At 45.3% G+C, this 25,078-nt stretch overlaps 1 protein-coding gene across 1 annotated transcript in view; it reads right to left on the reverse strand.

Moving 5' to 3' along the window:
* Positions 1-3,256: 3,256 nt before the first annotated feature.
* Positions 3,257-25,078, reverse strand: part of fxyd6 (FXYD domain containing ion transport regulator 6) — a 64,147-nt gene continuing 42,325 nt past the window's right edge. The window contains exons 11-17 of the mRNA XM_059638933.1: positions 24,586-24,676; positions 17,271-17,336; positions 14,359-14,388; positions 7,649-7,723; positions 7,144-7,180; positions 7,008-7,043; positions 3,257-3,531 (exon numbers count right to left, since the gene is read on the reverse strand). Coding sequence (XP_059494916.1) covers positions 7,019-7,043; positions 7,144-7,180; positions 7,649-7,723; positions 14,359-14,388; positions 17,271-17,336; positions 24,586-24,676 — 324 coding nt within the window. The 3' untranslated portion in view covers positions 3,257-3,531; positions 7,008-7,018. The remainder of the gene's footprint in view (positions 3,532-7,007; positions 7,044-7,143; positions 7,181-7,648; positions 7,724-14,358; positions 14,389-17,270; positions 17,337-24,585; positions 24,677-25,078) is intronic.

Here is a 25,078-nt window from a genome sequence, read left to right on the forward strand (position 1 = left end):
ATTCTTTCGTGTACATTTTCCAGTAATTCCATTTTTTTTGTCTTTGTAATATGCAGACGAGATCTGTCCACATATATCACGTTTGGTCCTCAGCCACAGTCTGTATAAAATGACCATGATTTATCTACTTTGCAATTCAGAGTTCAGCAAAACTGTAATTAAAGTAATGTTATCATGTTTCTGTAGGTCCGCAGGTTTGTTTAGTGATCAGTGTATCATATGAATTGTGTGTAACATCATTGCTATTATGAGGGTGTTAGAATTAAGCTTCATGAGCCATTAAATTACATCTCAAGTGAGGAACATGTGGAGAGGTGGACGTGTGCTGGAGAGGTACCTGGGATAAATGGCACAGAACTAGGCAATTGGGCCCAGCTAGTCCATGCTGATGTTTATGCTCCACTCAAGCATCTTCCACTTTTTATCACATGGTAGAGGATTTTCCAAGTAATGAAGCAGTAGGAGCCACAAGGCTTCAATGTCCAACAATGTGTTTTCAGGATTTTTGCAAGTGCGAGCTGAAGGTTGTAAACATTGATGTTCACACCTTGGAGATGTGAGCTAACGACCGGCGGATATAGTGGGCGAGCGTGTGCCATCATGATGATCAGTGATGACAACATCTTGGCAACAGGCAGTAAAATCAAAACCACCAGAACAAGGTACTCGATGTAATTAGCAGCAGCACCTTTCAACATGCACGCCCTCCACCACTGGTGCTCAGTCGCAGCAGTGCACTATCTACAGGACGCACTGCAGAAGATCTTTCAACAGCACATTCCAAGCCTCTACCATCTGGAACAACAAGGGCACCAGGCATATGGGAACAGCACCAACTGCAAGCTGCCCTCCGAGCCGCCCACCATCCTGACTTGGAAATGTATTTCCGTTCCTTCACTGTCGGTGGATCAGAATCCTGGAATTCCCTCCCTGAGGGCATTTTGGGTCTACCTACAGCACATGGGACGGCAGCAGTTCTAGAATAGCAATGAGGGATGGACAATAAAGATGGGGCCTGGCCGGTGCAGCCTATGTCCCATCAGTAAATAAAAAGAAACAACCATGCACGATGTCACCCAGTAATCATTTCAAACACAGAACTTACGGTGCAAAAACAACTGCTAAGGTGCACTGTGTGAAGCTAATCACCCGCTCCCCAATGGATTTGTTTCATTTCAACGCCCAGACTAAGGACGTTGACTGTTATGGCAGGTCTGAAGTTCTGACTGTATCGGCGCCGCCTCTTGCTCCCCAGAGGAGCTCGAACAGTTCATCCACTTCACCAACACCTTCCACCCCAACCTTCAGTTCACCTGGGCCATCTCCAGCACATCCCTCACCTTCCTGGACCTCTCAGTCTCCATCTCAGGCAACCAGCTTGTAACTGATGTCCATTTCAAGCCCACCGACTCCCACAGCTACCTAGAATACACCTCCTCCCACCCACCCTCCTGCAAAAACTCCATCCCCTATTCCCAATTCCTCCGCCTCCGCCGCATCTGCTCCCACGATAAGACATTCCACTCCCGCACATCCCAGATGTCCAAGTTCTTTAAGGACCGCAACTTCCCCCCCACGGTGATTGAGAACGCCCTTGACCGCGTCTCCCGCATTTCCCGCGACACATCCCTCACACCCCGCCCCCGCCACAACCGCCCCAAGAGGATCCCCCTCGTTCTCACACACCACCCTACCAACCTCCGGATACAACGCATTATCCTCCGACACTTCCGCCATTTACAATCCGACCCCACCACCCAAGACATTTTTCCATCCCCACCCCTGTCTGCTTTCCGGAGAGACCACTCTCTCCGTGACTCCCTTGTTCGCTCCACACTGCCCTCCAACCCCACCACACCCGGCACCTTCCCCTGCAACCGCAGGAAATGCTACACTTGTCCCCACACCTCCTCCCTCACCCCCATCCCAGGCCCCAAGATGACATTCCACATTAAGCAGAGGTTCACCTGCACATCTGCCAATGTGGTATACTGCATCCACTGTACCCGGTGCGGCTTTCTCTACATTGGGGAAACCAAGCGGAGGCTTGGGGACCGCTTTGCAGAACACCTCCGCTCAGTCCGCAACAAACAACTGCACCTCCCAGTCGCAAACCATTTCCACTCCCCCTCCCATTCTCTTGATGACATGTCCATCATGGGCCTCCTGCACTGCCACAATGATGCCACCCGAAGGTTGCAGGAACAGCAACTCATATTCCGCCTGGGAACCCTGCAGCCATATGGTATCAATGTGGACTTCACCAGTTTCAAAATCTCCCCTTCCCCCACTGCATCCCTAAACCAGCCCAGTTCATCCCCTCCCCCCACTGCACCACACAACCAGCCCAGCTCTTCCCCCCCACCCACTGCATCCCAAAACCAGTCCAACCTGTCTCTGCCTCCCTAACCGGTTCTTCCTCTCACCCATCCCTTCCTCCCACCCCCAGCCGCACCCCCAGCTACCTACTAACCTCATCCCACCTCCTTGACCTGTCCGTCTTCCCTGGACTGACCTATCCCCTCCCTACCTCCCCACCTACACCCTCTCCACCTATCTTCTTTGCTCTCCATCTTCGGTCCGCCTCCCCCTCTCTCCCTATTTATTCCAGTTCCCTCCCCCCATCCCCCTCTCTGATGAAGGGTCTAGGCCCGAAACGTCAGCTTTTGTGCTCCTGAGATGCTGCTTGGCCTGCTGTGTTCATCCAGCCTCACATTTTATTATCCTGAAGTTCTGAAGAAGAGTTTTACTAAACTGAATGTTAACTCTGTTTCTTTCTCCACAGATACTGCCAGACTTGCTGAGTTTCTCTGTGTTTGACTGTGGCCATTGTGTGGGAGCCTCGCAAGTGTCTCACCTCTGAGGTATTTCCTCCTTTGTCCAAAAATCAGAAATCTGATTGCTCCCAATCTGCCTCCTCGCCTTCTGCACTTCAGCCCTTGAAGTGAAATCCACTCAATGCTGCAGACTGCTGACTTGTTCTTGATCCCAGAGTTTTAATTCAAACTATTCCTTACAACTGTACTACTAGGTGCCGCCACAGGATGGCAGCAGAGGTTCACTCCAAGATGGTGACTGACAGTTTATTGACCAAGCAGGGAGGGTAGAATGAGACAGTAGGAACTGCAGATGCTGGAGAATCTGAGATAACAAGTTATAGAGCTGGATGAACACAGCAGGCCAGGCAGCATCAGAGGAGCAGGAGAGCTGACGTTTTGGGCCTAGACCCTTGTGCAGAAGGTAAAAACAGTACACATTAAGGGTCAGGTTACATTTATTCATCTCCTACATGTTAATTCAGTGGTTTTCTAATTTCATGGCTCAGGGAGGTGCCTGGCAGTTTCTGTTGGTACCTGGTATCTGTGAACTGAGAGTTTGGATAGAATTAAAGATTTCCAGCCCCCTCAGATGCTCAGGACAATGATAATGAAGCAGCGATCCCAGACTACTGCTGCGATGATATTTCCGGTGGCTGTTTTGTTCTGAGTTTGATTGTGGTGATAATCAAATCTCCAGCCTCACAGCACGAACCTGATAGAAAAATAATTGGGTAAAACATAGAATATTAGCAAACATTTACAGCAAGAAACAGGCCATTCGGCCCTGCAGATTCACACCAACCTAGATGATCTACATGAACTTCCTCACGCTTTCTGCTTCCTCAGCCCATCAACAAATTATTCTATTCTTTTCCCTTTTATGTTTATCCAGCTTCCCATTAAAATTCAACTACTTCCAGAGTTTAAGGGTTCCACGTTTTCCCTGCTCTCTTTGTAAAGGGGTTTCTCCTGAATTTCTGGTTGCATTTATCAGGGAATATCAAATAATAACGAATCCTGGGACCTGGTGTCACTTATAGCTGGGAATCATTTCTCCATGTTCACCAGATTGAACAGTTTTTGAAGGGCGCTTTCAGAGCACTGCGTAAGGTGCTGACTAAGATTGTAATGTTCCGGCACCTTTAGATGTGTTCCTACATTAAGAATACTAGATAAATATGTCCAATGCTGTGTGATTAACCATGGGGCGGATTGATTTTGTTGGCCGAGGATTGGTGGTGAAGGCATGATGCTGATGGGTTTTGCTCTGATTTATTGGGAAGCCACCAGATTGCAGTTAGCACAGTCAGTGAGTATTCGGAAGGTGGTGAGCGGAGAGATACAGGTTCACCAAGAAGTGCTTTCAAAGGCTGAGGAGAGCACTACAGGCTCTGATTGGAAAGCGGAAATGCTTGAAGTTATCAACACACCGATTGGCTCCTCCTGGTTACAGATCTAGTCATTGCCTCATGAGAAAGGTAGTGGTTAGCTCAGTGGCTGGACGGCTGGTTTATGACACCAGCAATGTGGGTTCAATTCTCCCACCTGGCCAAGATAGTCACGGGAGAACTCTCCTTCTCAACCTGGTGACCCTCTGGTTAAACCACCCCCAGTCATATCTCTGTCTCTCTCTCTCTCTCTCTGTCTGTCTGTACGTATGTCTCTCTCTCTCTCTGTGTCTGTCTCCCTCTGTGTGTCTGTGTCTGTCTCCCTCTGTGTGTCTGTGCCTGTCTCTGTCTCCCTGTGTCTGTCTCTGTCTCTCTGTGTGTCTGTGTCTCTCTGCCTATCTGTATGTCTCTCTCTCTCTCTCTGTGTCTGTCTCCCTGTGTGCCTGTCTGTCTCTCTGTCTCTGTCTCCGTGTGCCTGTCTCTGTCTCCCTCTGTGTGTCTGTGTCTGTCTCTCTGTCTCTCTCTCCGTGTGCCTGTCTCTGTCTCCCTGTGTCTGTGTCCGTCTCCCTCTCCCTGTGTGTGTGTGTGTGTCTGTGTGTGTCTCTCTCTCTGTCTCTGTCTCCGTGTGCCTGTCTCTGTCTCCCTGTGTCTGTCTCTCTCTCTCTATCTGTCTCCCTCTCTCTCTCTGTGTCTGTCTCTCTCTCTCCCTGTGTCTGTCTCTGTCTCTGTCTGTCTGTCTCCCTCTCTCTCTCTCTCTGTGTCTGTGTCTGTCTCTCTCTCTCTGTCTATCTATCTCTCTCTCTCTCTCTTTCTCTGTGTCCGTCTGTCTCTAATCCTCTGGGACTATGGTGACTTTGCTTTGAGTGAAAAGTGTTATGTAGATTCCTGGGATTAGAGGAGAATGCTGCAGACTTTGTACAAACAGTGTTCTGAGGCAGCAATGCCACACTCAGAGTGTTAACCCTACTCTTTCTCCATGGTGGCTCCCAGATCCGTTGAGTTTCTCCAGCCCTCTGTAGTCTGCTGTAGAAACTGGGGATCTTTCCAATGGATTAGAGAGACTGGCCTGATCTGAAAAAAGGATTAAGGAGGGGAATTGAGATTTCCTGATGGTAATCGACTTGTACACCTCTTGAACCCGGGCCTTCTGGCACAGAGGTAGGGACGCTACCACTGCACCACCAGAGCCGTCCAGAGCGGGGAGCCGAGTGTGGGCCCAGTCTCTCTCTCTCTCCCCCTCACTCACTCACTCCACTCACTCACAGAGAGGGCATGAATCCTTGGAAATGGTTATGAGAGGAGCCACACATAGTTGCTTGAGGCTAAGGGCTGGTCCAATATCCCACATTCCTCCTACATGAGACTGTTCCTTTGATGTTGGAATGTCCAAAGATGGTTGAAGCTGGATTGTTGAGCAGGACAGCTCTACTTACAACAACAGCCATTTATATAGCACACTCAACAGAACACATTGTCCCCCGGTACTGCACGGGTTCATCACAAAACCAAGTTTGACAACGAGTGCCACAGTGAGGTATTGGGTCAGTTGATGAAACACACAAATAGCTCAATAGAAAGAGCATCTTAAAGTAGGAGAGAGAGGGATGTTCAGAGCTTGGGGTCCATGTAACTGTTAACAGTGAAGTGATGAAAATCAGCGAGGCCCAGAATTACAGGAGTGAGAGGTTTGTGAAGATGAGAATTTAAAAATCAGGACATCGCTTTTGAAACATACAAAATCCTGACAGGTCTACAAGGAGAGGATATTTCTTGTGGGAGAATGTAGAACTTTTAGATCATAGAATTCCTACAGTATGGAAGCAGGCCACTTGGCCCATCAATTCCACACTGTTCCGTCTTCCCTGTAACCCCACATTTCCCATGGCTAATCCACCTGACCTGCAGATCTTTGGACTGTGGGAGGAAACCCACGCAGACAGGGGGAGAATGTGCAAACTCCGCACAGACAGCCACCCGAGGGTGGAATCGAGCCTGGGTCCCTGGGACTGAGGGGCAGCAGTGCTCACCACTGAGCCACCGTGCCACCCTTTGCTTGACCAAAAACAAACAGCAGATGATAATGAGCACAGGGATCAGATTCATAGAGCCATACAGTATAGGAACAGACCCCTCGCCCCAACCAGTCCACGCCGACCATAATCCCAAATTGAGCCAATCCCACGTGTTGGCCCATATCTCTCCAAACATTTACTATTTGTGTATTTACCTAAATGTCTTTTAAATGTTGTCACCATAGCTGGATCCACCACTTCCTCTGGAAGTTCATTCCACACAAAGTTAAAACTCGAGCAGCGAAGTTTTGGATGAGCTCAAGTTTCAAGAGGGTGGAATGTGGGAGACCAGTGGGAGTGACAGGTGACCTCTGCAGAATAAGGGTCTCAAAGCTGGGGTTTGGCAGTTTGGGGCAAGTGGAAGGAGACAGTATGAGTGATGTGACTGCAGTCTGTTCAGTTTCATTCATATATGATGCTCGTTGTAACGTTTCTGAGGAAGTGGTGTGTGCGCACGCGCACTGCTTTCTTCCTGGATAACAAAGTGTGGAGCTGGATGAACACAGCAGGCCAAGCAGCATCTCAGGAGCACAAAAGCTGAAATTTTCTGATGAAGGGTCCAGGCCCGAAACGCCAGTGTTTGTGCCCCTGAGATGCTGCTTGGCCTGCTGTGTTCATCCAGCTTCACACTTTGTTATCTTGGATTCTCCAGCGTCTGCAGTTCCCATTTCTTCTGTTTTCTTCCTGACTGAGCGTGTGATTCACAAACAGTGAAAGGAGTGACCTACCTAAAGGTCTGCTAAAGCTCATCCTCGTCCTGGGATCTAAAAGAAACCACCAAGAAGAGATTGTCAGCACCCAGTCACACAGACACCTGTTTATTCAACTTCGTGAGAATTGATCAAAATAATCTTTAAATTATACCTTTTGAGTGGTTTGCCTCTACATCGGAATTTTCTGCCTGCAGTGACAAAGGAGACATCATGTGGGGCTGTTTTATTATCATTCAATAAGCTGGGACATTTATTCATTTAACAATGCATCCCAGCCCTGAGCGCTCTCAACCCCTGAATACAGCCTGACTCACTATTCCAGTCAATGCTTCTTTCCGAAGGAGCTCTCGATAACTCTCTGAAATTTAGTGTATAATTTATTCAACTGGACGGCACAGTGTGAAGCTAATAGGGTCGAGGTGAATGTTACGGGATGTATCTGGGCATAGAAGTGCTGTATCCCATGTTCCGTGCACATGTGGAGTGTCCGCATGTGTTGCTTGTGCATGTGACATGTGGGTGACATTCAGCGTGTGGAGTGTTCCGAGTGTGAAGTTACAAAATGATGATGCCAATGGGACCTCGACAGTATGTCAAAAGGAATATAAAGCAGCCACTTCTGTTACTAATCCGTAAACCTGAGATTGGAAACTCACTCAGGATAATGGCTATTCCCACGAAGAATGCAGCAACAGCAAAGATCAAACCCCCTTTCCGAACAGTTTCATAATCTGTGTAAAAGTTGAGAAACAGTTAATTTCAAAAGGAATCTCAGTGCTTCAGAATGGCTTCATGAACTTATTAGGAAATATTCAAAGATAACTTAAGGACTGAATGAGTATCATATTGTCAGTGTAAGCTCGGCTCAGAAAGAAGCACGGGAATGGATGAAGAAATACAGCAGGGCTGGCAGTGCCTATGGAGGGAGAAACAAAGTTAATGTTTCAGGTCCCGTGACCTCCTCCAGATTGTCCCCGGACCAAGACACAATGTGGGAGGGTGTCCGAGAGCTGGTGTTCAAACTCTGTGATGTAGAGTTCAGTCCTCCACCCAGCGCTAATAAAGCATCTAGGCCTGAAAAGTTGACTCCCCTGCTCCTCTGATGCTGCCTGTCCTGCTGTGTTCCTCCAGCTCCACACTCTATCGCCTCTGACTCCAGCATCGGCAGTTCTTGCCGTCTCCAGCAGCACCTTTGTTGGCAGGCTTGATCACAAAGCCAGGATTGGATCTGAGAGCACAGGCTGTAGTCAGTTCATCTTTGGACTAGTGAGGTGGGATCAGAGAAATTAAGGCAGTTTGAAATGAACAGTTTGAGTACGGGTGAGAGGCCAAAGGGGGGGGTCCAGGTGGGGAGAGAGTCTTAGAGGTTGATGAAGGGGGTCTATTGGACGGGGGGAGGATGCTTGGGCAAAAAATTGTGCTTGGAGGTGAAGGCGACAGAACAGTTCAACATTATGTTGTGTCCAAAAACATTAAGTGAGCGCACAGTGGAATAAAACTAAAACTTTTGCATAATACAGAATAGTTCAGCATCAAAGAGCAGAAGGATAAAAAAAAACTCAGTAAGAGACAGGGTTAGGGAAAAGGGAGGAGAGTTTCAGACGGGCATGAGTACCTCAGAGTTCTGAAGAAAGGATTGCTGGACCCATAATGTTGACTTTGCTTTCTGTCCTCAGATGCTGCCAGACCTGCTGAGTTTCTCCAGTAATTTTTAAAGATAATGTATGGCTTAGAAAGGGTGGACGCTGGGAAGTTGTTTCCGTTAGGCGGGGAGACTAGGACCTGTGGGCACAGCCTTAGAATTAGAGGGGGTCAATTTAGAATGGAAACGAGGAGACATTTCTTCAGCCAAAGAGTGGTGGGCCTGTGGAATTCATTGCCACAGAGTGCAGTGGAGGCCGGGACGGTAAGGGTCTTCAAGGCAGAGATTGACAAGTTGTTGATCTCACAAGGAGTCAAGGGCTATGGAGAGAGTGCAGGGAAGTGGAGTTGAAATGCCCATCAGCCATGATTTAAATGGCAGAGTGGACTTGATGGGCCGAATGGCCTTACTTCCACTCCTATGTCTTATGGCCTTATGGTCTAATTTTTTTTTGTTGGTCCTGGTTTCCAGCATCTGCAGTTTTTTTGTTTTTTGTTCAGTGTTTATGCCCATGTCAGCCTGTGTATATGTGAATGTTTAGATGTGTGCGTGTGTGCTATCCTGGAGTTACACTAGACCTGAGAGGCACTTCTTTAAATAGTGTCTGATTTTGTTTTCTGGATATTTCTGAGGGAGCTGACTGAATGAAGTGAGAGATTCTAGAAATGTTGGTATGCAAGGTGCTTGTGCAGAATGTCTGCCCTGCCTTGAATCATAGGAGGTTGAGGTATTTATAAATTGTGGAGTTTCGTTTGGATGTCATTAAAGGTTGGTGCATGAAGTGGGATCTACCTAAAAGATTCCCTAAGCCCACTCAAAGACCCTGTCCCCAGTCTTTATGAGTCATAATCTGGGGACCAGACAGGATGGAGTGGGGAAAATCAATGAACTGGTTGGAGAATTTCGGACTAGGGGCACAGCGAAAACATTAAAACCCAATCTTTCAACTGTAAAGTGATAGAACACTAAACCACACACACAGGGTGGTCAAGGTCTGAATCTCTCACAAATGACAATTGATCCCTGAACTAATTGTTCATTAAAGAGCTGACATAGTCACAAATCTATCAAAGGCACTCGAGGACATGGAATGAAGAGGGTGTGTAGATGTGGTCATGGGTAAATCATAATCTCATTGAATGGTAGAACACACCTGAGGGACTGAATGGCCTCCCCTTGTTCTTATGGGGATTCTATAAGGATTCTGGATCACCCCGAACTGAAGTACTGGAGATCCAGCATAGGACCAGAACTAGGCCGTTGAGCCTGGTCTGCTACTCATTACAGCCACGACTGATCAAACAGTTAATGCCTTTTACTCACATTATCCCCATGGCCTTGAACACCATTTGTAATCAGAAATTTACCATCTTCACTTCAAACATCCTGAAGGACAGAACCTCCACAGCCCCTTGGGGTAGACAATTCTAAAGATTCACAACTCTTCAGTGCAAAAGAACACCTTAGTTGCAAAGCGCCCCCTTTATATTTAAATTGTGCACCAATGTTTGACGTGTCCTCACATTCCTGTTCCTTGGGAATGTGAGAGCTTTTAGTGTTAATGTAATTCTGTTGAGGGTTAAGATTCAACACCTAAACTGCCTTGTGCCTTCTGAAAGGATTGTTTACGATGAGCAGAAGGCCACAGAGAGCGCGTTTCAAATCTCCCACTCCCAATAAAAGCAACAAGAAAGAAACAAGGAGCAATATTGACCGTAACGGGCTGGCCTTTTGTCGCTGGTATAATAACTATCAACAGGGGAGTTTGTGAATAGCGCGACACGGGGAATGGTACAGAAGATAAACTGCTCATAGCACAATTCCCAGAAGCTCAAATCATAGAATCCCTGCTGTGTGGGAGCAGGCCATTCAGTCCATCAGGTACACACCAACTGTCCAAAGAGCATTTCACCGCAACCCACGCTCCCACCCTTGGCCCTATGACCCTATATTTCCAATCCACCTTGTCTACGCATATTTGGGAGGAAATCCACGCAGACATGTGGAGAATGTACAAATTCCAGGCAGGCAGTCACCCTAGGGTGAAATTGAACCTGGTTGCTGGGAGGCAGCAGTGTTAATCACTGAGCTACTGTGCCACCCCTGTTGGGAGCAGTATTTCTGGAAAGGGCAATTATAAACATTTATGTACATAGACATTATTTGTTGCATGTTAATCATGAAGTCTATAACATGTCATGTTGGATTTTAGTTTTATTCAATCATGGAATGTGAGTGTCACTGGAGGGGGCCAGTATTCATTGCTTGTCCCTAGTTGCCCTTGAGAAGGTGGTGGTGAGCTGCCTTCTTGAAGGCCACCTGCTGTGGGTGGATCCACAATGCACTTAGGGAGGGCATTCCAGAATTTGACCCAGCGACAGTGTAAGAATGGCAACATATTTCCAAGTCAGGATAGTGAGTAGCTTGGAGAGGAACTCAGTAGTGTTGCCGTACCTGCTGTCCTTGAGCATTTATATACAGCCCCAATACGGTGTATGAAGGAGCATCGTTTGCAAAAAATTGCAGGACGTAGAAACTGATAGCCGGGAAGACAAAAGCGAATCTTGTCCAGGTCTGTTTTAATGATCATGCCAATGAACAGGAGAGCAGCAACACGTAGGTATAATGATCGTGAAAGCTAATGAGGTATTTCCCCAGGCATGACCACCTCTGGCACCTCATGGTATTTACCACCTCTACCAGTGAGTTGGAAATAATTCACTGCCACCAGTCCTCCTTTGTTGCTGCTCTGTCTCAGCTCAAATGAGTGATTAATGGTCAAGGACACTCCACTGTAGAGCATTAACAGAGGATGCTGCTCTTAAATAACAAAGTTTATTGCATGATAGTAATAGGTACCACTACATTTCATCCGGAATAATCACTACAACCGTAGGAAGTTGATGAAGTTGCATGGTCTCCTTAAATGGGGAAAAACTGCAGAAAGCCGCAGTACAAAGGAATTTGAGGTACTCGTGCACAAAACACGGAAAGCTAGTTTTCAGGGGCAGCAGGTAATCAGGAAGGTTAGTGGAATATTGGCCCTTATTTCAAGGGAGTTGGAGTTGAAGGGTAGGGAAGTCTCACTGCAACTGTACAAGGTGCTGCTGAGACAGCTTCCGGAGTACCGTAAGCAATTTTTTCCCTCGTATTTAAGGAATGAGATCGTTTCACTGGACACAGTTCAGAGAAGGTTCACTAAGATGATCCCTGGGTTGGAGGGATTGTCCTATGAGCAAAGACTAAACAGGTTGGGATTCTAAGGGACTTAAACAGGGGAAAGATTTGCTCTCATTGGAGAATCGAAGACCAGAGGACACGGTCTCAGAATAAAGTGGCACCAATTTAAGACAAATGAGGAGGAATGTTTTCAATTAAGGTTGAGTCTTTTTTGAGCTCTATGTCACAGAGAGCAGTGGGGGCAGAAGAGTTGTGCATATTTAAGGTTGAGACAGACAGATCCTTGATTACTCAGGGAATCAAGGATAATGGGGAAAATGCAGGACATGATGAATGCCAGATCCTATTGAATGGTGAAGCATGCTGGAGGGACCGAATGGTCTATTCCTTTTTCTTATTCCTTCTGGTCTTCACTCCAGAATGTCGAGGAGAACTCATTATCTCCTCCCACAGAGATCAGTATGTGATATCAATGGAATGTAACATGAAGATTTAACCCCTTCAGGACCTTGCCTGACAGCAGCGAGTAGCCTTGACCCTGCTCCCTCATACTGGGGGCATGTACGATTGCTAAAATCTGGAATATGCAGCCTGAAAAGGGGAGTGCAAGTGGACTCCATTGTAACTTTCATGAGGGGAATTAAGAGAATAAAATTTTTCGGGTCTATGCTGAGAAAACAAGAGAGTCAAACTCAGCCTTTCAATGAAGTGGCACAGCATAGTGGGCCCGAAGGGTCTCTCTGGCTGCTATAAGGTTATAAAATTAACAATGACAGGAGCTTGCTCATGAGAAGCAGCTATTCCTTTGAAATCAGCTTGCTAATACTAAGTGACAAACCAGATTTATTTGCCTGAATAAACTGGGTTCTAAATCACATTTTGTTTAACAGGAACAAGAATTTTTTTTGGTCTCTCGGTTAGCTCCGTGCCTATGGCACACTCACACAATTCATTTTTAGATATTAGCGCTGGCTTGTCTAAAATTTTAATCACCTTCAGTTTTTCCTCTGAAGGCAGTGACTCACGGTTGCTTGGTAACAGTGGGGTGGGGGTGTGAGGGAAGGTAGCCATCTTTGTTGTCAAGGTCATGAGTCCTTTTTCAATAACACGCACAACTGTTCAAATTGACCCAGAAAAGAAGCAAAAACAAAAGTCATGCTCTGAGCCTAAAAGGAGGTCACAGGGAGAGGGAGCCTGTCTGAAGTGATTTTGATGATGTGTGGCGTGACCCCATTTTATCCCTCGGTGCCAGCCATTTGGAATGGGCTCCTGTTGCCAGGCAACAGTGGGCTGGGTGGATTGAGGACCTACAGATGGATTTGCCCCACGGCCCAAGAGGCCTGACCCTCCCACAGGGTGAAGCCCGTTCTGTTCATCCTCTGGTCAAAGGAAGGGATTTCGCTGCAGGCAGCGCCAGCTCCTGTGAAATGCTGAGGGAAGTATACAGCAGCTCGATGCACTGCATGTTGCCTCTGATTCCATATTTTGGCCTTTGTCAAGGCCTTTTCCATACAGGCGAGGCTTTTGGTTGCCTTGGTAACCGTTCTGCTCAGCCCTCAGCTCACTTGTTGTGGCCTGGTTTCCTCACTTCTCCCTGGGCCTGCTGGTTATTTAAAGTAGAACCCTAAATGTAGGGGCAAACTGAAAAATACTGCCAGAGGTGACAACTTTCAGAATAATTACACAAAGGAGAATTATCGTACCATCGAGAAGGAAAAAAAAGCATTAAACATGTGAATGACACATAATGCTGTGAGTCATGTTGTCCTCTTTAAAGTGGAGCTCCAGTGCGGATCACTGTTTATTCCCAACTGTGACGAGGTTTTTATTTATTTCCCTCTGGATCGTTTAGTCAGATTGTGTGACTGGAGTTTCCTGTGTTGTGTTATTTTAAGAGAGCACAGAACAGCCATTTTGAAAATCAGAGGGTTGCCAATTCTGCAGGATTGGCCCGCAATCTGCTCCAATTGAAGAGTAATCTCCAGGACGCAGCCATGAATTACATGCAAGAGCAAAGTCACAGAGCCAACTTGTGTCGTATTAAATTTTTTTCCTTCGGAACTGATGGCCTGGTAGGATTATCTCTAGACTACTCATCCTGAGTCCCACATCATGTCTTTGCTGACCCCTGCGTTCAAATCCTGCCACACTGGGAGAGGATGGCATTTGAATTCAGTAAAAATCTGCAATTAGGAGTCTTATGAATCAATTATTGCTTGTCAGTAAAGCCCATTGGAGTTCTTTAGGGAAGGAAATCCACCATCCTTACCTGGATCTGGCCTACTTGTGATTCCAGACCCACAGTGATAACTAACTTTTTAACTGCTCTCTGATCAGTTAGGGACAGGAAATAAATGCTGACCTTGCCACATCTCATGAATGAATTTCAAAAAAAGCCTTATGGAAGGATCCAAACAGAATGATACTTGTGCTGTGTTGCAAGGTTGAAACTGATGGGTGCTCCAAGTATAGTTGGCAATCCCCCTCCTCCAGTTCGATCCCCACCCTCATTTGATACAGGAATCAATTCAATCGAGAACTCACCATATGAGAAGCGAGCATCGGATAAGTCAGCTGTAACAGGGAAAACGGAAGAGACTCAATTAGACAGAAATAGTAGGAACTGCAGATGCTGGAGAATCTGAGATAGCAAAGTGTAGAGCTGGATGAACACAGCAGGACAAGCAGCATCAGTGGGGCAGGAAAGCTGACATTTCAGGTCTAGGCCTGCTGTGCTCATCCAGCTCTACACCTTGTTATCTCAGACTCATTTAGACAATGGGTTGATTCTGGAATACGCCCCTTTATGCCAAAGGGGCTACCCAATTGACTGCACCCTCAGTGGGGAGTTTTCAAAGTGCTCGTAAAATAGGATCACAGTGGATCCCAATCCTGAGAAACGAGTGACACCAATACCTTCTGATAAGGACCTGATAAGAACTTCCTTTTGTTGCCAACTTCCTTTATCCTTTTTCCACCTCCCTGTGTGATAGGTTAACTCAGCAAAACATTGGAATTGGAAATTGGGAGCTTACTACTCGTGTTGAGGAGAGTTGGGGGAGAACAGTGAAAATGTCACTGGATTTGTAATCCAGAAGGCTAGGCTGCTTGTCTGAAAAGCATGGGTTAAGATTTCACCAGGACAGCAGGTGAAAATTCAAGTCACAAAAATCCATGATCAACAGCTGGTTTCGGTGACAGTGACCACGACAATGATTGTTGTTTATTGTTAAAGCTGATCTGGCTCACTGATATCCTTTGGGCCTTCATGTGACTCCACTCCCACACCAATTTCATTTGACTCTTAACTGCCCTGTGAAATGGTCTATCAAGCCACTCATTCAAGAGCAACCATGTACGGGCCAGTGACATTCCTGTCCGGGAGGAGATAGATTTTTAATTGGCGAGGAATCGAGGATTATGGGGAAAAGGCAGGAAAGTGGAATCGAGAATTATCAGATCAGCAATCATTTCATTAAGAGTTGCAATAGATCTGATGGACTGAATGGCCTATGCCTGTGGTCTTGTGTGTTATGGTCTTCCGTAATAAAGATGAAAAACCATCACACAGGTCTCATGCCTGGCTCATAGAGTAATATTTTACTGAACTGCTTGAACACAATGCTCACTCACTTACAGCGCAGTACAGGCCCTTCGGCCCTCGATGTTGCGCCGACCTGCGAAACCAAACTGAAGCCCATCTAACCTACACTATTCCATTATCATCCATATGTTTATTCAATGACCATTTAAATGCCCTTAAATTTGGCAAGTCTACTATTGCAGAATCAATGCATTGTCTAATTGAGCCTGAGATAACAAGGGCTGGATGAACACAGCAGGCCAAGCAGCATCAGAGGAGCAAGAAAGCTAATGTTTTGCCTCCCCCTCTCTCCCTATTTATTTCAGAATCCTCTTCCCCTTCCCCATTTCTGAAGAAGAGCACTTTGACTCTGGGCTCTGACTGGGTGTTAAGGAACCGATTTACAGCTTTGATTAGCTGAGGGATCTATGAGCACAGAAAGATAACTCTTTGATGGAGCAATTGACCATAAAAGGATGTGTCCAAACTGACTCAGGCTTTCTGTCTCCGTTAAGCAATGAACAAAATTGTCCGTGTGTTGAGCAGAAAATCTATCAACATTGCACCTTGATATAACAAAATGTCTCAATAACACAATGCCTCAATAACTCAATTTTCTATTCCTACATGTCCCTGACAATATGTCATCCCCCTTAGTAATCAGGAATCTGCTGGTTTCAAAATGTTTAAAAACACTTTATCCATTAGCTTTTAAGGAAGCGTATTCCAAAAATCTCAACAGTATTCTTTTCTTTAAAACTACTTCTGCCCTGCCAAGACAATTCACAGGAATTATATCAAACAGTGTTTTGAGTCTCACAGACTTATTAAAACACACAATTATAGGTTTGGTCAAAGAAGATGGATTTTGACGAGATCTTAAAGGATGTAAGGGACAAAGAAAGATATGCATTTCTGGGTATGAAAGCAGAACACAGAATGCTCTAAATCTGAAATAAAAACAGAAATTGCTGCATAACTTCAGCAGGTTGGGCAGCCTCAGTGAAGACAGAAACAGAGTTAACATTTTGAGTTCAATACAACCAACTCTTCTTTGATTTGGAAATTCTGTTTTCCTCACCACCGAGGGGCCATACCTGCTGAGTTTCTGCTTTTATGTAGCACCTATAATGACATTAGGATATTCCAAAAACGTTTGACAGGCAGAGGTGTTTTTGAAGTAGGAATGGTCAAGAGGCAGGATTCGATTGGACGTAGAGAGTGACAACGAGAGACAAATGGTGAGTGAAAGACGGGCAGGTGGAGAATGAGAGAGTGTGTGTGAGAGATGATCAGAAAGTGACGGAGATACCAAAGGAGAGGGCAAGGTGGATGTCTGGGTATTGTTCACGTTTGGCTCGGAGACTCTGTCGGAATGCTGCTCTGATGAAGTGTCACCCCTGGATGTACTGAAGATATCGGACCAGGAAAGGCCCACCTTGGTCCACCCAGCTGGGCTGCATAGCGAGAGCCACACGCCTAGGACAGGCAAACAGAGCAGGTCAGAAACCTTTCCCAATTTGGTGGGTGGGACGGTCTCAAAAGTTCTCTGTCCTTTTCAGGAGAATAACTGACAATGGTCTGTTACAGGTTTTGATCATCGGACTTATGGAATTACCTTATACCTACAGCACAAGATCAAACCCAATGACCTGTATCTTTTATTCACAGTATTTCTATCTCATGGCAGACTGAATGGCTTGGATCTGCAAACTATGAAGTAATTACTCTCTGTTTCCCACACCTGCGGTGATCACACCCAACTAGCCTCCGACCCAGACTTGCCAAGTAAATACCAATTTTGTTAAATGATATCTTCCCTTCAATGGAGAGAGTATGTCTGCATTGCTGACTGATAAATTTATTTACTCACTGTGTGACATGGCGCTGGTGATGTACAAGCGACAGAGAGTCAGCGAGCAAGTGTGGCGAAGATGTTCTGGTTATAACCCTGGGCGCGTGTGAATCTATGTCAGACGAGAATAAATTAAACATTAATGAGTTGGGTAATCTTTGTCCCAGTCACACGGCAGCTGGTGGAGAACTGTTCCTGTTGATGACTCCAGTCACACGAAAAATCTGCCCAAGTCACAGTCTCGCTAGTGATTTAGAGAATGTTGCAGTCAAATGATTGACTCCCAGGCAGAGAGAGAAGGGTGGGTTAGGGAGAGGAGGAGAAAGAGAGAGAGAGACAGAGGCAGGTTGCTTCAGTGAGAGGATACCTGTTGGCTCCTTGCACTCCCCATTTTCTTTGTTTCTGATTCCTTTCTCTTCAAAGGGCAGAGACCATATGCTGTTTATCAACTGGTGTCAGTCGGTCAGTCTCTGGCATTCTGAGCAGATGCTGTGAGCATTGTCATCTCAGGCTGTTTGACCTCTGAAGGCTTCATCACAGATTTCAAACCAGTCATAGTGATGGGAGTCATAGATTCATACAGCACAGAAACTTCGGTCCAACCAGTCCATGCTGAGCATAATCCTAAATGAAACTGGCCCCACCTGCCTGCTTCTGACCCATATCCCTCTGAACCTTTCCAATTATTGTACTTGTCTAAGTGTCTTTCAAAAGTTGTAACTGTGCCCACATCTGCCACTTCCTCAGGAAGTTCATTCCACACACAAGCTGCCCTCTGTCCTCACTCCATTTTCCAGTTCGAGGGAGGTGGTTATATTTGATCCTCATCACATTAGTTCAGGACACTGACCCATCCCCAGTGCTGGCAGGACTGACCACCTTACCCAATACTGACCGCACATGGTCTCTATTTGTTGACCTCAAGGTCTGGCAAAGAGAGTTTGGCTCATGCATTCCAAGTCTGAGAATTTACTTGCTGCTGGAGGGGAAAAGGGCAAGAAACATGGGGAATGGCTGAGGTAAAGTGAGTTTTTGGTCCTGGGTTGCAGGTCAATTCATCTCCATTTCTCACACAGGGAATATTTAGACTCAGTGCTGGATAGAGAGACTGCAGTGTAAACTATTGATGCATTTATCATAAAGACAAGGGAGGAAGGAACAGAAGGATATGCTGATTGGGTGAATTGAAGAAAGATATAAAAAGATAATAAGAACTGCCAATGATGGAGAATCTGAGATACCAAGGTGTAGAGCTAGATGAACACAGCAGGTCAGGCAGCATCAGAGGAGCAGGAAAGCTGATGTTTCGGGTCTGGACCCTTCTTCAGAAATGGGTGTGGACCCTTCTTCTGAAGAAGTTCCAAACCCAAAACGTCAGCTTTCCTGCTCCTCTGATGCTACCTGGTCTGCTGTGTTCGTCCAGCTCTACACCAAAGATCAAAAGGGGTTAGTGTGGAGCAAAACATCAGCATAAACCAGCAAGTCTCAATGACCTCTGTCCATACGTTCCCTAGTAATGTCTGTCACAACGTCTACCTAGCTTGTACCTAATTGCTGTCAAATTACATCCTGTTTAAGGAAAGAGGTTCTTCTCATCAGGATTTATTTTGATTCATGGGTTGTGAGTGTCCCTGGCCAACATTTCTTGCCCAGAGGGCAGTTAAGAGTTGACCACATTGCTGTGGGTTTGGAGTCACATGAAGACCCAATTTTCTTTCCTAAAGTGAACCACATAGACTTTTCCCTAAGTATTTTATGTGTTAATTACAGAATTTTATTGAATTCAAATTCTACCACCTGCCACGGCAGGATTCGAACTTTGGTCCCAGAACGTTAGCTGGGTCTCTGGATTAACAGCCCAGTGATAATACCACTAGGCTGTTGCCTCCCACTTTTAACAATTGGTGCCAGAAAGAGAGAGTAATCATTCAGACTTAAAACTTTACGTAAGAACTAGGAGCAGGAGGAGACCATTCAGCCCCTTAAGCCTGCTCTGTCATTTCATGTGATCCTGGCTGATCTCATCACAGCCTCAACTCCACTCTCTTATCTGCTGCCCATAACCCTTCAATCCATTACTAATTAAAAACCCATCTCCTCCTCGAATTTGCTCAGTCTCCCAGCATCCACAATACTCTGGGTAGTGATTTTCACAGATTCATGACCTTTTGAGAGAAATAATTCACTCTCTGTTCTAAGTCTGCTACTCATTAGCCTAAAACTATGACTCCTCATTCTAGATTGCTCCACATTAGGAAATATCCTTTCTACATCTACTTTATCAATCCTCCTTTCCATGTTCTATCTCTCAATTAGATCTCCACCCATCTTTCTAAACTCATGTGAGTCCCTAACCTGTTTAATCTCTCCCCATAGGACCAGCCTTTATCTTATGTTTCCCCAGTGCCATGATTCCGTGCACCAGGCTGTTTGTCAAGGTTCTCTGTGCTTCTGATTTCTCTTGAGGTCTATTGTTTCTGAGTTTCCTCCATTTCCATTTGCCTGGTATTTAAGAAGGAATTTTGCACGCTTGCCTCCATTGTTCAGACCTTTGGGTGTAGGATTTGGGTCATCGTGTTGAGGTTGTACAGGTCATTGGTGAGACCTCTTTGGGTGTATTGTGTCCAGTTCTGGTCATCCTGTTATAGGAAAGATGTTTTTAAGTTGGAGAGGATTTGGGAAGAAAATGCCGAGATGTTTCCAAGAATGGAGGGTTTGAGTTATTGGGAGATGCTGGATAGGCAGAGACTTATTTCACTAGAGTATAGGATGTTGAGGGGTGACCTTTATAGAGGTGTATAAAATCTTGAGGGGTATAGATAAGGTGCCATTTCCCTATGGCGGGGGATTTCAAGGCTAGGGTGCATTTTTTTAAGGTGAGAGGAGAAAGATTCAGAAAAGACATGAGGAGCAACTTTTTTTACACAGAAAGTGGTTCGTCTGTGGAACGAACATCAAGAGGAAGTGATGGATGTGGGTACAGTTACAACATTTAAAAGACATTTGGATAAGTACATGAACAAGAAGGGATATGGGCCAAGCACAGGTTGGTGGGACTAGTTTAGTGTGGGATTATGGTTGGCGTGGACTGGTTGGGCCAAAGGGTTTGATTCTGTGCTGTATGACTTTATGGTATCCTGTCCTTGATCTTTGGTTTCTTGATCTTTTCTTACTTGGGATATATTTTCATACTTTCATTGGGCCCCTACAATCCAAACGACAGCTCATAGTCTTTGTGACATTTTAGATCAGTGCTGTAACCGAACAATAAAAACTTAAAAGCTGAAAGAATTTTCAGGGCCAACTGAGTAATTCAGAACTTGCTAATAACCACATCCTGCAGCCTACAACTTCATACATAAGTCATTTAATTTTGTCAATCTCCTTTATATCTTAAACATAAATTCCTCAATCCCCTCAAAATGAAACCTCTGAGATAATTCAAAGTATGAATGATAAGTCACGTTATCAATAAAGCTTCATGAATCCTATCCTTGTTTGAAATGCATTTGTTTTTTGTTGTTGGTAAGGCATGTCAGGTCCATTACACAAAAGCCCGGCATTTGGAAATTTGTTAATCGTGTCTTTGGGATCAATGGGTGCAGGTGACATTTGAGTGGGAAAATAAGACTGGAGACAAGGCTTCTGATGGTAACTGGGGAACTGACTGTTATTAAACTGAGTTATTTTAAAAAATTGAATATGTGTTCATAAGAGTGGGAAGGTTACAACTGAATTCTCATTTGCTGTAGAGTTGGGAATTAGAAGTATTTCTGATGTCACATTTACAGTGTGCCAGCATTTTTGTTGAAGAAAAGACTAGTTAAGGCAAAGAAAGTATGAGTTAGAAGGTGTCTCTAATCAGTCATACAGAATCTTTACCTAAAAAGGGGGATTCAAGATGTAAGTAATAAAAAATTATAAAGTGAACTTTTGTGCGGCGCAAGGGTCCATATATTACAGGAAGCCTATGAAATCTTTTATAAGACAGGGGGTAGGGGAGCAGCAGGAACAGAAAGTTTCAGAGCCCCAGTTTAGATAATTCATAAATTGGTTTAATTGGGCTGTACCATTAAAACTGTCTGCTGAAGTGGCTGAGATAAGATTCTAGTCAAACCCCACAATAAGCTCCTCTCTGCTGATCAGTTCTTTGATCTATTATGACACTCCTTGTAACCTACCTCTTTGACTAATCAGGAAGAAAAGTAGACATTGCTAGAAAAGCTTGGCAGGTCTGGCAGCATCTGTGAAGAAAAAATCAGTGTCAACGTTTCAGGTCTGGTGACCCATCCTCAGAAATGATGGTAGCTGGGAAAACATTGGTTTATTGCAGAATATAGGGAGGGGGATTGGGTAGGGAGTAAACAACAGGATGAAGGTTAGAGCCTGAAGAGAGAGAAGAGCAGTTGGATAAACGAAGGAGTTGATAATGGACTGGCTGAGAGGATGAATAACCGTTAATGGGGACTGTTAGTGACTAACAATAGGTAGTGTGTAATGGCAGGCTATGTGATAACAAGGCCTGGTGTATGGGATAGGGGGCGAAGACATGGGATGGTTTATTATTGATTATTGAGCTCGATATTAAGTCTGGAGGGCTGCAGGGTGCCAAGTGGAAAATGAGAGGTTGTTCTTCTAGTTTGTGTTGAGCTTCACTGGAACACTGCAGCAAGCCAGAGACAGAGATGTTGGCCAGGGAACAGGGTGGTGTGTTAAAGTGGCAGGCAACGGGTAGCTCAGGGTCATTTCTGTGAGCAGAATGTAGATGTTTTGCAAAATGGTCACCCAGTCTACGCTTCATTTCCCAAATGTAGAAGCGAATGCAGCCGACTAGATTCTATGAAGTGCAGGTGAAGTGTTGCATCACCTGGAGGGTATGCTTGGGCCCTTTGTATACTGGGGAGGGAGGAGGTAATTGTGCCGGTTACAGGGGAAGGTGCCGTGGGGCTGAGGGCTGTGTTGGGGGTAAAGGAAGAGTGGACCAGAGTGTCCCAGAGGGAGCGGTCCCTGTGTAAGGTGGACAAGGGAGGGGAGGGGGATATGTTTCTGGCGGTGGCATCTCACCGGAGGTGGTGGAAATAGCATCTGATGATCTTTTGGATGTGGATGCTGGGGGTAAGGTAGGTAAGGATAAGGGGAACCCTATCGCTATTGGGGGACGAAAGACAGGGGGTGAGGGTGGAAGTGCAGGAGATGGGAGGGACCCAGTTGAGGGCCCTGTCGACAACAGAGCTGGGGAATTCTCAGTTGAGGAAAAAGGTGAGCATTTTGGAGGCTCCCTTGTCAAAGTTGGCCTCTCCTGAACATATGCCTTCCTGCTATCTGAGGGCCCAAACATTCCTTCCTGGTGAAGCAACTCTTCACCTGCACTTCACTACTGCTCTCGCTGCTCACAATGCAGTCTCCTCTACATAGGGGAAATGAAGCATAGACTGGGTGACCACTTTGTAGGACATCTACATTCTGCTTGCAAAAAAGACCCTGAACTACCCATGTCTGCGACCTGATGTTTATCTGCTACCCAACACACAGATTAATTGGTCAGTTATCTCATTGCTGTTTGTGGGAGTTTGCTGTGAGTAAATTGGCTGCAGAGATTCTCTACAATAATAGCAACAGGTCAAAATTGGCTGTAAGGCACTTTTGGACATCTTGTGGCTGAGAAAGGGGCTATAGAAATGCATGAACAGTCTGCTTTTCTTTGCTCATCATGTGCATTTTGAATGGGTGAGTGCAGTCAGGAGTGGATACTTTCCAATCAATTAATTCCCGGCAGGTGGAAATGATCGAACCCAGGCCTCCTGGTTCAGAGGTAGGGGCACTACTGCTGAATCACAAGAGGCCTTCAGACAGGAGTGGAATGTAAACAATTACCTCGAGTACACTTGAATTGTATTATTTTCCTGACCCAGGAGGCCTAGACCCAGTACTACCCGCTCCAGAGCTTTACCGAATAGGCTGATTGGAAACATCAACCCTGAGAAACTCCTACAGTTTCCCTGGAGCTCAGACAACAACAAAGCCCATCTATTATAGGCCTTTTGTGGCATGTCCATATCTCTGCGCCTGGAGGTCCACCTGTTCCATAGGAGTGTATAACATCTCTGGGCATGTTGATTAAAAAATATCTTGCTGAGTTCAGTCAGTCACCACTCTTTACGAATGTAAAGCTGACAGTCAAACGTTTACGATATGCAAAGACATAACTCACTCTGCATCGATTTGGAGGTGATGTTACCTCACCGCACAGATCCATATCTATCCTGAGATAATGGGAACTGCAGATGCTGGAGATTCCAAGATAATAAAATGTGAGGCTGGATGAACACAGCAGGCCAAGCAGCATCTCAGGAGCACAAAAGCTGACGTTTCGGGCCTAGACCCTTCATCAGAGAGCTCTCTGATGATCAGAGAGCTCTCTGATGAAGGGTCTAGGCCCGAAACGTCAGCTTTTGTGCTCCTGAGATGCTGCTTGGCCTGTTGTGTTCATCCAGCCTCACATTTTATTATCTCCATATCTATCCTCCCTCCTTTACTGTGAACCCTCCTCTCTTCCTTTTCCTCCGAGGTTCGTATTGTTCCAATAGATTAACCCTGTGTTACCATTCCTATACTATCATATGATACAAGCCTATGTTAATAGAAGTTTATTTGATGATTGTTGTACAAGTCACATCAATACAGTGTGGCACCTTGAAGTGCCCAGTTAGGTTTCCTCTTTCAACAACTCTGCTCAAATCTCTACTGCTTGTTTGCTCATTCTGCTTCAGCACAAGCTCCTTCCTTTCATGTGCTATCTGGAGATGTCTTTCAACTACTCCTCAATTATCCGCCAAAGTGAGAACACCTCCACAATAAAACTGTTCCAGTACTCAGCTGACCTCATAATGAACTCCCACAGTCTGACTTAAATCCACCTTGCAGCCTGACATTACTATTTATGTTGTTCTCGCCTTCATTCCCAAACCCAGTTTTCTCAGATCTGTGGACGTAAGCCAAATTTGAGAACTCTCACATACCTGCTAATTATGGGAATGCAGTAGTGACGCTCAGATAGGAAATGTGGGATTTATACATGTAATATTTCATGGTATTACTGCACGTGTACATATATCAGCTTAGCTAGTAACTGGTGTGCGTCTCAATTTAAAAATTAACTTGCAAATATCTCTGTAACGGTGGTAGTTTATTTTAAAATCAGTTTCTGAAGTCTGATTGAATTTTGCATACATCTGGACTTTTGTTTTTTTTCAGATAGTTTGCAGCCCAGCAGGGTAAATAATTTAGCCTTAAATAGAGTTTCAGAATTTTTTTTAAAGCTTGCAGGAGGTACCCTTAGCTGAGTGAAAGATTTGCATTTCATTTTTAACTTTGCGTAGTGTTTTAGTCCTGTGAAGACCTTGGTACTGCATAGAGCAGAGTTCCTGAGAAGAGAATGACAAATTTAGTGAATTTGATTACCCTGGAGTTAGTGTAAATCTCAGACCAGAATTGTTGGAATAAAATCCCAGCAGTGGCTATTTAAACGGAGTGCTTCAGGAAGAAGCTATCACAGCTCCAGTTTTAAAATTAAGTCCCTAGTGATTTCAACCTGCTGAGGTATTAGACACAGGGCTAATGGTGTCAGTGGTGTTTTGGATACTGTTACAGGGGTGTTTAGTATTCTGTACAAAAAAGCAATTTAGTTTCATTTTGATTCATAAAGAATTGTTTTGGGTTTATACTTTTACCATATGTTTAATATCTGTAATTTGTTTTACTAGTAGATGGTATAGATTGTTTTATTTTGTAATTATTCTGTTCATTTTTGGATACACTTTCTTTTG

Source organism: Stegostoma tigrinum, chromosome 32, assembly GCF_030684315.1.
Source record: "Stegostoma tigrinum isolate sSteTig4 chromosome 32, sSteTig4.hap1, whole genome shotgun sequence".
NCBI classification, from domain to species: Eukaryota; Metazoa; Chordata; class Chondrichthyes; order Orectolobiformes; family Stegostomatidae; genus Stegostoma; species Stegostoma tigrinum.